Below are 14,936 nucleotides of genomic sequence, written 5' to 3' on the forward strand. Positions count from 1 at the left end.
AAATCTTTCACAGTTGATTTTGTTAAGACTATGTTAGCAGGTTTTATTAATACCTTAGCTTGAAAACAAACAAAAAGTGTAATAGTAGGTTTTGATGGTGGAAATTAAAGTTATTTTATTTTATTTTTTCTCAAGTAATTAATTTTTTAAATGTGGTTAGAATCTTGGTTTTTTTTTGAAAAATAGATTTTTAAATTGTTAATAGAATTGTTTTAGATTTTGAGGATCAAAATCTTAAAAAACATCTTTTATTATAATATTTTTAGTTTGCATTTAATTTTTTACTTTTTATTTTAAGAATTCTCTTCATGCTCTCAATAGATTATCTTTTATTATATGTTTACGTTTGAAGATTTTGATAGTAAAAAATCTTCCAAAAAATCCATTCAAAAAATCCATTCAAAGAATCTTATGGTGTGCATACCCTCTGTTTTCTGTTCAAAGCAAATTCACATCCAAAGTAAATTAGTAAATTAAATGATTAGTGAAATCAAGATTTATACAAGATTATGTTTTTCTTCTTCTTTTACACATTTTATCATATCCATCCAAAGATTCTAACAGAGTCAAAGTTGATGCTGAAGAATAGATTTTGATGACATTCCCTCGAGCAACCAATTATCATCTAAATATTTATCTATTTATTCTCATGGTAGTATTCTTTATGAACGTTGAATTGAGATGAAATTATATTTAAAAAGTCATGGTTAAGATCAATATGAATATATACCTTAGTCTATTAAAATAATTCTTTAAATAAAAAACACATATTGAATTTTAATCCTTGATACAAATTTTTTATAATGTATTTATATTTTTCTTTTCACTTCATAATGTAAATGTTTTAGGCATTGTCTATTTTGTTGGGAAGGGATTAGAAGATTATAGAATAAACAAATCAAATTTTTTAACACTTAACTAAACTTGTTTTAGTTACAATGTATTTTTTTGTGTAGATTATCGAATTTGGTAGATTTTTGGCATAAGGTAAATAAAATGGTATATATTTGTGTTAGTTATATTTTTGTGTATCTATTTGATTTAGAAGATGGAAGAAGAAGATAACTAAATTTGTATATATTTGTATACTTAATTTTCGATCTCTCTCTTTTATTCACAGGGGAATGAGTAAAAAGTTAAATCAAAACTTATAGTTGTAATTTGTAGTGCCACAACACTAACGCTTATAGTGTTGTCCTCCCAATTTTCACCTCATTTGCTTACCCTAACTCAAAATTTAACCTTCCTAAATATACAACACAAGAACTGATTTTGACAAATTCGAATGCTGCTTGTTACAATTACTCTATTTTATATAGTTTTCGAAATTCTCCTAATTATCCCTTTAAAAGATAGTCCTACGACCAAAGATTTAAACAGAATCTAACTTAATTAATTAATTAAAATTTTAAGAATATTGAATACGTTGACAAAAAAAATAAATTATATGCCCTACAGGCTAAGTATGCTTCTTAAAATTAATATAGAGAAAAAAATATGGAATACTTACGCTCGTTGAAATCTATGTATTTATCGATCATCAAAATTGGGACACCACCACTAGTTGAAAACCTTTCTATTACTTGAGAAACAGATTAGTTTGTAAAATTAGAATAGAAATTTTGAGGAAGAATTTTGTTGTAGAAGAGAATAGGAAGGCAGATTGGTAAATTTTTAATCTATTTGCTGTTGTATCATTCCCTCTTCAAGAAGAGGAAAGTTGGAGAGAAAATGGGAACGAGAAAATAAATAGTTAAATTAATGTAATAAATTAAATTAATATTAAATTAATAGTTAAATTAATAATTAATTAAATTATATTTCATTTAAATCATATTTAAATGAATATCATTTAATCCAAATTTGAATCATATTTAAATATAAATTTCTCTCTTATGTGTATCACATGTATACATTAAATTTTAACTTATAGTTTTAATATGAATCTAACTTATTAAATTAATATTTGAACTCAATTCAAATTTTTTATTCTATCATAAATTAATACTGAATCATATCCAAATAAATTATATAATAAAGTTTAATTAATATACAAATTTTATATTATAATGAATCACCATACATTATATTAATTTCCAAAGTAAATTTGAACATTTCAAATTACGACCAATAAGTAAATCTCATTACCCTTTACAAGCTAGGTAGGGGACCTAATGAACCTACAGATCAAAAGCTACAATGATATGAGATTAATTAGCTAAACTCATTAACCACATTAATCAATATTTGTTAACTGTGTTTACACTCCACTAAAGACTCGCAACTGAACTCTTCTCACTGTAGATATATTTATGTGTCCACGAATATAGATAAATAACAATGAGTTAGTCATTCACAAGTGTTCGTAACACTAACTGGGTCAAATTACTGTTTTGCCCATGGGTTACTTCTAGTGCTTCTTCAATGAACAACCTGTTTATGGTCCAAGCACTATATAGAAACCCCTCTCGTACTATAAAGAGGGTAGGACCCTTTGTTCAAGTCTCGCAAACACCATTTAAGGGAACACTTATCTACTTACCCTAAATTTGGAAAAAAATGAATTTCATCTTGTGTGATTATGTTTCCAACTCCCAACTCGATTTTGTTCCCAAAATGATAAGCATATTGAATTAGAAATCTGCACTCTCATCTATACAAATCAAAGGACAATCCCTCACGAACAGAAGTTCATAATACACCCAGGATTAAGACTAAGTTACCTAAGTCATTATAATGAAATAAAAACCTAACTATTACAAAGTTACATCTAGTGGTTACTATTGCGTGGTCTGGTATTATGCAAGGATACCCTCACTCACATGACACCTATACAAACACGTTGGAAAATTGCATTTGTATCAAATACAAATTGAGTAGTATCCATAGTGTTACGAGGATAAGGTACCCAACCTTATCCCTATACTATAGATCCTTTAAGTTGTATCTCAAACATTGATCCCATGTATCCCTGTATGTCTTTACTTGATGTTGTTCACTGGACGCGTATGTTCTATTCTATGCATAAGTTATTAATCATGGATTTATCATGATGGACTCTAATTGAGCGATTGCTAAATGACTTAATAGGGTGATTGTAAGACTCGTTTCTAATTTGAGTATAAGAAGAAAAATATGGTTTAAGTGTTTTGAAAATTTTCTTTTTGGATAAGAAAAGGCGTTTTGAAGTAACACTTCGTGATAAGAAGTTGGTGTTTGAATCAATATGTAGAAATGATTAAGAGAAAATCTTTTATGGTTAAGTATAAGTTTTGCGATTAAGAAGGTAATTCGCGTGGGAGTTTTGAGGAAAAAAGGAGTTATTTCGTTAAGACCTTTGAAAGCTATGATTGAGTGGTTTAAGTTATTTGCGGAATGGAGTTAGGTGCAAAGAAAGGTCTGGCGAGGAAAATGTCAAATCTGATTTGACAAGAGCTAACGTGTAAGAGTAAGGAGTTAAACATCATTGGGTTAAATATTAAATTTATATGTGTAGAGTTTTAAGCAGGAGCTGGCGAATTGAAAAGAGTTTAAGCATGACTAAGTTAGTTTAATAGCTTTATAAATAGAGGACTTGGTCAATAAGTAAGCACAAAGACTTTATTAAAAAAAGAGCTAAAATGTTGTTGTTTTGCTTTGGCGAGAAGAAGAAAAACAAAGTGTTAAATGTTGTAGTTTGTTCCGCGAGAAGGCTCTGCGAAAATAGAAGGAAGATGAGGATCTTTGGTAAAGTGTGGTGAGTGTTTCGCTCAAATGAATTTATGTTAAAAACTTTATTATGATTTCTCTTTATTGATTTCAAAGAAGTGTTTCAAAAGAGAATTCTATGAAAAATTTATATGTTTTTAAGCATGATTTATAATGTTAAAGTTTGATTTGATAATTATTATTTCAATACTATAAAATAGTTTTCAAACCATTGGTCGTTTCCTTGAAATGATGCTAACTTTTATGTGCACACAAAGAGTCAAGAGAACCCTATGGTGTACGGGGCTATATGGTGATAAGAAACGGGCTTATGCGTTGAAAAGAGCGTATAAAGCTTAGAGGTCTAAGCAACAAGGATGAATCTGTATGTTCTCAGATGATGTTGATACAATAGTCTAAACGCGAGGTAATGAAACCAAGTGTAGAGAGCGATTCGAGATCCTTGCCGAAAAGAGTAATTGACTAATAGGTGTTTATGCGAAAAAAATATTGATGTGATTCGCGAGTTGAACTGAGTCTATTCTAAAAATGATTATATACATTTTGATATGTTTTACGAAGTGGAGTATTTATTGATAAACTAAATTGTGTTGGAATTTATGATTTGGAAAAAAAGGACTTCCAAAAGGGCATTGCAAAAAGGATTTCGGGATTTCATATAGTCTCACTAAATCTTTTAGACTTATGTTTTAAAATTTTCATCTTACAAGAACAGATGTTTAGTCCAAGTAAAGAAGAAGGTTGAAGGGCTTGCAACAAGTTGAGAAAGCCTCTGAATGTTTAAGAGTTGTTAATTATGTCTGGTCAAAGTATTGTAATTGTATATTCTTACCGAACGCTTGTTATTAATAAAGTATAAGTTTTGGTTAAGTTATATTATGTATTGTATCATTCACATTCACTTAGCAATTAAAAGTGTTATGCTTGTCTTTCTCCTTCTTGGCTCTTATATGGTTTTGTTGAGTAAAACAAAAATTCAAGGTTTTGCTTTTTGCCTTTTCAACTGGTCTGCTAAGGTTGATTCCTCTCACCCCATCGGCAACCAAAGGCACTTCCTTCTTCTAATGAAAGGATTATGGATTTTTAATATATGAACTGTTTAATCAAGTGTATTAGTTTCCTTTGCATTTTCAGGACATTTTTGCTTGTAATAATTGGACTTCTAAGTTTATGTATGAACATCTGAGCTACTTCGTTGCTAATTTTGCTGGTTTTACTGATAAACCTTCTCTGAATGAGAGAGCTTACATGAAATAACCCAAAAAACATATGGAATATGAACTTCAACTTTATTAAATGGAACTTGAATTTCTCATCTCCATTCCAATGACAGTTTTCAAAGCTACGGTTGTCAATCTAAGCCTTTCCAAGTCTGTGAAATTTACTAATTTTTTTGTCGTTGCTTCACGTATCTTTAGCAAAAATCTCTCCTATGGTTTCTCAACCTTATAGATCAATTTGTACAGAAGTAATCAATGTTCTTCTTCCTCAAGATGAAACCTATATCGGTAATAACTTCATTTCCCTCTTTAGCCAACAAAAAATTTCCCTTGATGACCCTCAGCTGAAAAATTTAGCTCCAAGTCTCCACCCTCGAATTGTTGAAACTGTCTTGAATGGCTTGAGGAGTTGGAAGATTGCTCATATGTTCTTCACCTGGGCCTCAAAACAACATGAGTACAAACATAATTGTTATACTTTCACTGCCATTGCTAGACAAAATGCCCTACTACGAGCCGTTGCTATGGATGTCCTTAACTTTGGGAGTCTCTTTAAGATGTTTGGGAAGTGTGGGGTTGGTTGAGGAAGCTAACTATTTGTTTGATCATGTTAGATCAGTGGATCTGTGTGTCCCAAATAGTTATAATTATAATTTTTTGTTGGAAATTTTATCTCTATTTCATTCAAGTATATGTTCCAAAGATTTACAATATACTATACGTAAAATAGTTTTTCTAATACGTCTAACAAATAATTGTTACCTAATTTTTTAGGTATATTTTGTCAACAAAAAATATCTATCATCTGCACAAAACACACATTTGCAATTTATACACAACACAATCTTAAAGTTGATCTTCATGAATAAGACTATTTATGTCTAGCCTTCCAACATCCCATGATCGCATACTTAATTGGTGTTCATATGTATATTATGAGAGGCATTTTGTTTAATTTACATCAAAGCGTAGAACCAAAACTAAAGTTAATTTAAAATATAAAACAAGATTAATAAATAAAAGCTAACAAACGAGAAAAAAAAGTACTGAGTCATGCTTGATTGAGTTGTGTTAGGGGTTTAGGCTTTAGGCTAAAAGAGCTTTCCTTCCTCTCATTTGGACAAAGTATTATAAATATCACGTACATGTAGAATTATCATAGACTTCTTCAATCTCTTAACCCCTGATTGATCAGTTACACTTTTGTTCTGTCTAACTTAACCATTATATCTTCTTTCATTATGACATTCTTTACCACAGTTGATGCACGTTATTGTCTTTTCTTTATGTACTCTATGAATATTACTTACTTCATCTTGTGCCTTCTTCCTTTGTCTTTTAGGTCTTCCAGGGACACTTTTTCTTTCCATTAATTGGTTGAACTACTGTGAGAATATGTTGAAATGAAGGTTTCATTGTGGAAATACTTATTAACATAGTCTTCTGAACTCTTTCAAAGAAACCAAATAAATTGGATAGCATGTGAACACGACATGCCTGTGAGCTCCGACTTATAGCATGTTGTGTGTTTTTTAAAATCAACAATATATTGCTCTGTATCATTTTCAACCTGAAACATCTCCTCACTAGAAAATCTAGGTGACCAATTCCTAACAATGTTCTTTACTCGTTTCTAAATTTGTTTGAATATTTGGACATAACAATCCAATTTTTTTTTCTACTTGCTCATTTTTTTTATGGATTCTCCTTATAAGGTTCTTTTTAATAACTTCATCATGGTTAAGATAGGCTTATTCCAATAAGAAAGAATGTAAGAATTGAAACACTCACTCGGGTTGTTTAGCAACATTTGACAAGAAAATTTTGTCATCCAAATCTGTGCCAAATAATTATTAAAATACACCCAAAACACTATGTAAAACCTGAAGGCTATTAGATTTAAACATTTTCAACAGTTAAAAAGGATTAGTTTTAAGTGAAGTTAAGACATAGAAGTAATCTTGAGAAGTATTATGATAAGGTGTTATTTGGACGAGAATAATGCATGGTAGGTGGCAAAGTTGTGGTGTTATGTGTGGTTGGAAAGGATGAAGAGAACCTCTAAGATGTGCTAGGCGTTGGGCTTTAGGTTATACGAAATAACCCCTTTGGAGGTTATCTAGGCATTTAAGGCAAGTGTAGGCGGCAATCTTGGAGTTACTAGCCATTTAGGCTATGCGAAAAGAGAAGGTCATTGGAGGTTCACGATATGGTCATTAGAGGTTAGTTGGCGATGGGCAGGTCATTTTGGACTTGTCTTTGGACATTAGGCGTTTTGGTTATGTGATATGATGAAGAGGCCGCCTTGGTCAAGTGGACTTCAGTTGTCCTTGCATGCTTAACTTAAATTTTGGTTGAGGGAGGTATCAATAAAGTTTCATGTAGACTTCAGTATAAATAGGTCACTTCTTTGGATGAACATTTCTCTCAAACTACTCATGCGTTTTGAGTGCACTTATTCTTAAAAGCTTCCATTTTGAGTTTATTTTTTGATATTGGGGCTGTCGATTTAATTTTAGTAAGGGAGGGTTGAGTTTGTGTTGAAGAAAGTAAGGAGGGGTAGAAATCGGGTGATTCTAAGCAAGGTTCACTTCTAGAGGGCTACAAAGCTCATTTCTTGGAATTTTCCTTCGCAAATTTGAGGTAAGAAAGTTAACCAATTTAGAGCAACATTATAAAAGAAAGTATTTTCATTTGAGTTATGAATTTTAAGATATAAAACTCTAAAGTAGAAGTAAGGTCCTGACCGAAAATGAGTTTTTGGGCAGTAGAGGTTGATAGTTGAATGCCAAGGGTTGCTAGGCGAGATGAGTGTACATTTTGGTTAATAGAGGTTAGCATAGCATTTTGGACTGGTGTTGGATGCATAGCATGCGCAAGGCACTCGCGGCCAGCCCTATGTGCAAAGGAGACACGCGTAAAATGCAAGGCAAGAGTGGCAAGGGTTGCACGTGCGAGGAACAAAGCAAGATGCCAGACAAGTGGCCAAGTGAGGCGAGTGGCGTGCCTGTGCATGAGGTTAGCACACGACATGCCCAGTGCATGCAGAAAATCTCTTGTGAGGTTAGCGTGCGGCCAAGGCTCGCCCATTCCTGCACGCCAACCATGCCATTTTGGTGTTTTTGGGATGTTTTTGATATTTTGGGAAATTTTAAGTAATGCTTTGATACCATTGTGATAAAAGAAAATTAAATGAAATTATTTTTCGTTATTTCAGGTCAAAGAGGAGATCAGACATGTTTATAGACCAAGGGTATAAGCTACTATCTCTGAGTGATAAAATGAATTTAAAGTTGATTTCTGAATCTAATTATCTATTCTAGTGTTTTTCTTAAAGCATGCAGTGATGTATGAATTACTTGAGTTTACCAATTTAGCAAAATGTTTCTAAAGCATGAAATTTGAAATGTTTGATAAGTATTTAAGTAAAGAATGATTTTAGAATGTTTTAGACTATACCGTATGATGTATGTATATAGCAACCCTTCGGAAAATATGGCATGTGGATAGGGATTCCTTTGATAGAGGTATTCAGTAGAAACCTATGTATGCTATCAACGGGATAGATTTATGAGAAGAGGGTTATGCAAATATGATATATGTAGGTTACCTACCTCATTGTAGCTATAACGAGATGGGGTACTACTGATGCCTGGATTCTGCCTCGCAAATATCATATACCAAGGTAAGGGTTGTCAGAGGGCCCACCTTATGATTCATATGGTGTAGTAAGTGAGAGGTAGAAATTGTTTGATAAGAAAGAGATTTAAATGATATGTTTCATGATTTGTTTACGCAAAACACCACAATTTAAAGTTAAATCATTTCGAAAGCATGTTCTATCAAAATCGTCACTCAATGGACTATTTTAGCTCACCGTTTCCAAATGTTTTCCTACTTTCCAGCTAGAGGTCGTGATCTGAAAATTGACCGTTGTCTCCAAGTCTGCTGTGCAAAAGTTGTGAATAGTTTAGTTACAAATGGTCAGTTTTAGTTTAAACCTTATTGTGTACATGGTTTTGGATAAGGTTAAGTGCAATTGTTGAATTTCTATTTAGTATGTAATTAATGGCATCTAGCTTCGACTACTTTTTAATTAATGTAAGAAGTTTGTTTAAATTTATTTCTCCTAGTTTCTGCAGGATAAGTCTTAAATTACTCAAGTTGTTTAGCTTTGTAAGAGATCAGTAGTCAGAGTCAACTACTAGTGTTGTTCAGAAGGGGAGCAATATCGGTTGACTTCACGCCACATCTCAGGCCAAGCAAGCAAGTGCTCAGGATGAGGTGTGACAAACTAGGTTTAGTGGTAAGTGGGGTCGAACTCGAAAGCAATGGTCATTTCTCGAACAAAATAATTTTCAACCAAGGTAAGCAAGGGGAGTTCGAATGGAATCTAAACTGTATGAAATTACAAAATAAGAATTGTAAAGATTCTATAAAAAGAGGTCTAACTTGGGTTATAATGATCTCTCCCTGTTGTAGTTGTAAAAGGAGGTGAAGTGAGACATAATAATGTTTATATAACTACGAAAATGATGTAAAATGAACGCTCATCTCATTATATTATAATATGTATATGTTTGTATTACTTTGAAAATAAATATAAAATTAATAACAAAGATTTGTTACTCAATTCAATTATATGAATATTATTACTAATTTGTTAGATAAAATAATAAATAGGTAGGTTGAGGGAATCCTTTTAAGTTTAATTGGAGAGATCGTGTATATGAGTGTGAGTTAGAGAGAAGAAGAAAAGTTACATTCTTCGTCTCACGATTATGGTAAGAAAATAATTAATAAATAAACCATTACGAGAAAAAAGTTGAAAATATAAAATATAAAAAAAGAAGAAAAGGTTGCAAATCCTAAACCTCTTATTGCACTTTTATTTGCTATTCACTGGTTTTTCTTTTACCGGCCGCCTCCTCACCTCCACTGAACATTTTCTCCTCTCTCAACAATGGCGGCTCTATCATCTTCTTCTTCCCCATCCTCCTTCTTCTTCTCCACTTCTTCTCCTCACCCTAAACCAACCCGCTTCTCCACACTTGTTCGCATGGCCTATCAGGAGAACGCTCCTTCTCTCGCCGTCGTTGGCGTCACCGGCGCCGTCGGCCAAGAATTCCTCTCCGTCCTTTCCGATCGCGATTTTCCTTATCGCTCCATCAAGATGCTGGCCTCCAAGCGTTCTGCTGGAAAGCACGTTCGTTTCCATGGCGAAGACCATGTTGTCGAGGAGCTCACCGCGGACAGCTTCGATGGTGTGGACATTGCTCTCTTTAGCGCTGGAGGATCCATTAGCAAACACTTTGGACCGCTTGCTGTTCACAAGGGGACTATTGTTGTTGATAATAGCTCTGCGTTTCGGATGGATGGGAATGTGCCTCTTGTTATTCCGGAGGTTAATCCTGAAGCTATGAAAGGGATTAAGGTTGGAAATGGCAAGGGCGCTTTGATTGCTAATCCTAATTGCTCAACTATCATCTGTTTGATGGCTGTTACTCCTCTGCATCGTCACGCTAAGGTCTTCAAGTCCATTCTTTCATTTTTCTTCTTTTTCTGTTTACATCCGTTTGCAAATGGTATACAAGCTATGTTTAGGTTTCAGATTTTCTTTTTCTTTAATAATTATTACCCTGTCTTTTGATGTTCCCTTGATGGTGCTTACAACGAAGAAATTTTTTAGTAGACACGAAAACAACTCAATTTCCTTAGAAATCAAGAAATTTAGTGTTTTATTAGCGGTTGTGGTTCTTTCAAAATGGTTTTTGATCATTCAACCAAATTTCATTTCAAGCTCACACTTAATGTTAATGAGTATTGAAAACGGCAGGTGTTACGTATGGTTGTTAGTACATATCAAGCAGCTAGTGGTGCTGGTGCTGCAGCAATGGAAGAGCTTGTGCAACAAACTCGTGAGGTTTTTCCCGTTTATTGTGTCTCATAATCTGGATTGCATTTATATTTTGATGGTTTATTAGTCTATTTTCCATTGCTGTTCTAAACTATTTTGTTTCTCTTCCCTTTACTGAAGGTTCTTGAGGGAAAACCACCCACTTGTAATATATTTAGGGACCAGGTCTGTCTCTTTTCCAATGGCTCTTATCTTTATGTGTCTTTGTTTTGGGTTTTTGTTTTTACAGCCATTTTCTCAGTTTCTTTGACTTGTTGCAGTATGCTTTCAATTTGTTCTCCCACAATGCATCTGTTCTTTCAAATGGATACAATGAAGAGGAAATGAAATTAGTAAAAGAAACCAGGAAAATATGGGTGAGTGCTGATTGTGAATTATGGATACTGCTTACGTCCTGGCCTATATATACATAACTTTTGTGATTCCTTTTCTTTGGATTTGGTGAATGGAATCCTATGTTACTCTAACTGACTTGTTTTATGCTCCTCAAGAGTGATGCAAATGTTAAAGTTACTGCCACTTGTATACGAGTTCCTGTCATGCGTGCACACGCCGAGAGTATAAATCTTCAATTTGAGAATCCCCTTGATGAGGTAAGGTTTTGATCTGACATTGTTTTGGTTGGTGCTATTATATATGCGGATTCTGGTTGAGATATCTGTCGATTGCGTGCCATATTGATTTTGACCTTTCCTTTGTTTATTTTGTTGAGAACGAAATGATTTTGAACTTCTTCCTAGACATCTGAATGGGGAATGGTGATCCAACGTAATTATGAAAATAGAATGTAGAATCAAGGGCAACCTTGGTGGTAATGAATAAGGCTGTTTGGAAATGGAGATAACCTCCTTGCCCTAATTATAATTTTGTCAATTGTGCTCCTAATATATTCTCATTGTACATTGGCATTCCAAAAGGTTTGATTTTATTAAGAGATGTTTGATTGAATGATTCTTCTTAGTGACAGTTAACATCTCTGTTTTATGTTTTATGAAGAATACAGCCAGAGAAATTCTGAAAAATGCTCCTGGAGTGGTCATCATTGACGACCGGAAAGCCAACCAGTTTCCTACGCCCTTGAAAGTATCAAACAAAGATGACATTGCAGTTGGAAGGATTAGACAGGATGTTTCACTTGATGGAAATAAAGGGTATGTTGTACCCTACTGACTAGTTTTACCTAAAACCTACTTTGTAGTTTTCTGTTTATTTCCTAACTGAAATTTGGAAACAAAGCTAAAGATTCTTATGGTATGGACGCAGGTTGGACATCTTCATCTGTGGGGATCAAATTCGCAAGGGTGCAGCCCTTAATGCAGTTCAGATCGCCGAGTTGTTACTTTAATCCTGACCCCAGCAGAAAGACGATGGTATATTGCTAGACAAAGTCTTTATTTGATTGTTGGTATTTATGATATGGTAGGATGTCTCAGGAGGCAAAAATTCGTATGTTGATCTTCGTATCCATGACTTAGAGCAAATTTTGCAGAACGGTGGAGTGCCGTTGTGAGTTTGCATTTAGATGTGTCTGTCTAGTTTGAAGGAAAAATTTTGGAATTGACGTTGTTTAGAATGAGGAAGCTGAGTTTGATGGTTCGTTGATTTAATGTGTTTTAAATATTAGTTGTGGATTAGATGGGTATTCATTTCACCTAATAAATGTTTAGTTAACATTAAGTAATTGAGTGTTTTAGTTTAATTTGGGATCATGGAGATAGATTGAAGTAAAATATGTTAGGTCATTCATATTCATCTATTCAACTACTTCTCATGCTACCTCCTATATTTTAAATCCTTTTTTTTTTTTAAAGTCTAATAAAAACTTTTGTTTTGATTTTTAAATTTAGTATTGTGCTTTGAGTTTGGTTCATCAGTTGTTTATTTTAATTCCTAAACGTTTCTTTTTGTTTTTTTATTACCTCAAATTCAATTTGTTTAACGTTTCTCTCTAACTTACCTATTTGACTTCAAATCATACTTTGCTTTAAATATAATAAAATTAAGGTTCAAATACTAATTTACATAATAAAATTGGTTTCAAAGAATGTCAATAACAAAAATTCAGAACGGATGATTTCGTTTATGGATAATCCTAAAATAATCTCCCGAGGATTAGTTGTCTTACACTTCGTGTTCTAATAGAGTTTTTGAGGTATAATATGTGATAATAATAGTTAGCATCTAACATATCTATACAATGAAAATAAGTTTTGTTAAGATTATCTTAGCTTGAAAATGAACCAAAAGGGTAAAAGTACGATATTTTGTATTAGTAGGTTTGGACGGTAGAAATTAAAGAAATTTTATTTTAGTTTTTATTAAATCATTAAAATTTTAAATGTGGTTAGAATCTTGTTGTTTTAAAAAAATAGATTTAAAAATTATTAATAGAATCTTAGTTGTTTTAGATTTTGAATGTCAAAATCTTTAAAGAAATCCCATCTTGTTCATGCTCTCAATAGATTACTTTTATTATATTTTTTAAGTAAAGATTTTGATAAAAAAAATTTAGAAAAAAAAATCTCATGGTGTTCATGCTCTCAGTCGTCTCTTCAAATCAAATTCACATTGAGTAAATTAGTAAATTACATGATTAGTAAAGTTAAGATTTATACAAGATTACGTTTTTTTTTCTTTCTTTTGCACATCTTATCATATCCATCCAAAGATTCTAAAGAGAGTCAAAGTTACTGTTGAAGAATAGATTTTGAAGACATTTCCTCTGCAAGCAATTATCTATTTATTCTCATTGACACTCTTCTCATGTTAAATTGAGATGAAATTGTATTTAAAAAGTCATGGTTAAGACCGATAAGAATATATACCTTAGTTTATTAAAATAATTCACTTGAATAAATAACACATGTTGAATTCTAATCCTTGATCCAAATTTCTTATAATGTATTTATATTTTTTTTTCTCGTTCACATACTGTGAATGTTTTAGGGAGTCTATTTTCTTGTAAAGTAAAGTGATTTGAAGATTACAGAAGAAACAAATCAAAATTTTTGTAACACTTGACTAAATTTGTTTTAGTTAAAATGTATTTTTTTTTTTTATAGTTGTATCAAATTGTTTTATTTAGTGTATTTGTGTGTAGTATCAAATTTGGTAGATTTGTGGTATAAGGTAAATAAAGTTGTATATATTTGTTTAGTTAGGGTGTATTTTTTGTATGTATTTGATTAGTTAATAAAGCAATGTGTACATATTTGGTTAGTTATATTATTGTGTCACTATATTTGATTTAGTGGATGGGAGAAGAAAATAACTAAATTAGAACAATTTATTATTGGTTTTTAAATTTTTTGGTGTATTTATGGATTAGTTAGATTTACGTTTAAGGGTCGTTCCTGCCTTTCACTAATTAGTATTATAGGAATTGTAGAGTATTTTCATGTTTTGGGTTATAAAATTCAATTTGGTATTTTACTATTTTGAAACTTTTTTTTTCTTCTTTTTTTTGTTGTTATTTTCTCAAATGAACTTTAAAAATTTGCTATTTTTCTTGCTAGCTCCTGATTTAAACCAAAACTTATAATTGTTGTCTGCACAATTTTCACCTCATTTGTATGCCAACTCAAACTTTGACCTTCCTATAAGCTATTTTCCTCATCTTGCATTCTTTTTAGTCCCTTTTGGTTTAAACAATCAATTTCAGTGAGTTAAACAAACAAAACATGTATGAACACATTTATGCAATAAAACTAACAAAAAATCTAAGCTTAAAGAAAGCACTTTTGGAGTACTTTTCACTGTTGATGGATAAAAGAATTCAATCTTTTAAAAATGTGTTGGGAAGCGATTTTGACATACCTAAAATCAATTTTGCTATTATCAAAATCACTTTTATTTAGAATAATCATATTTGGCAATAAAAAAATGATTTTTAGAAAGTAACAAAACACTTTAAATTTATTTTTGAAATATCACTGAAACAAGTGATTTTTTTTTTTTTGTAAGGGAATCATCTCCAACGTTTTAAAATTTTATTAAAAATTAGATATTTATTAAAACTTTTGGTGGCCATATTTTCCCCAATCGTTTTCATCAAACTCTAGACAACCATGCTTCAATGACCAAGGATGGCA

General features: G+C 32.0%; 1 protein-coding gene across 1 annotated transcript; it reads left to right on the forward strand.

The window, feature by feature from the left end:
- The first annotated feature begins 9,787 nt into the window (after positions 1–9,787).
- Positions 9,788–12,544, forward strand: LOC101206329 (aspartate-semialdehyde dehydrogenase). The gene is made up of 7 exons (XM_004151094.3): positions 9,788–10,455; positions 10,765–10,851; positions 10,966–11,010; positions 11,106–11,201; positions 11,337–11,438; positions 11,842–11,996; positions 12,109–12,544. Exons 1-7 carry the CDS (start codon positions 9,892–9,894, stop codon positions 12,188–12,190), a joined length of 1,131 nt encoding a protein of 376 aa, XP_004151142.1. The 5' UTR covers positions 9,788–9,891; the 3' UTR covers positions 12,191–12,544.
- Positions 12,545–14,936: the final 2,392 nt, after the last annotated feature.

This window comes from Cucumis sativus, chromosome 5 (assembly GCF_000004075.3).
Source record: "Cucumis sativus cultivar 9930 chromosome 5, Cucumber_9930_V3, whole genome shotgun sequence".
NCBI classification, from domain to species: Eukaryota; Viridiplantae; Streptophyta; class Magnoliopsida; order Cucurbitales; family Cucurbitaceae; genus Cucumis; species Cucumis sativus.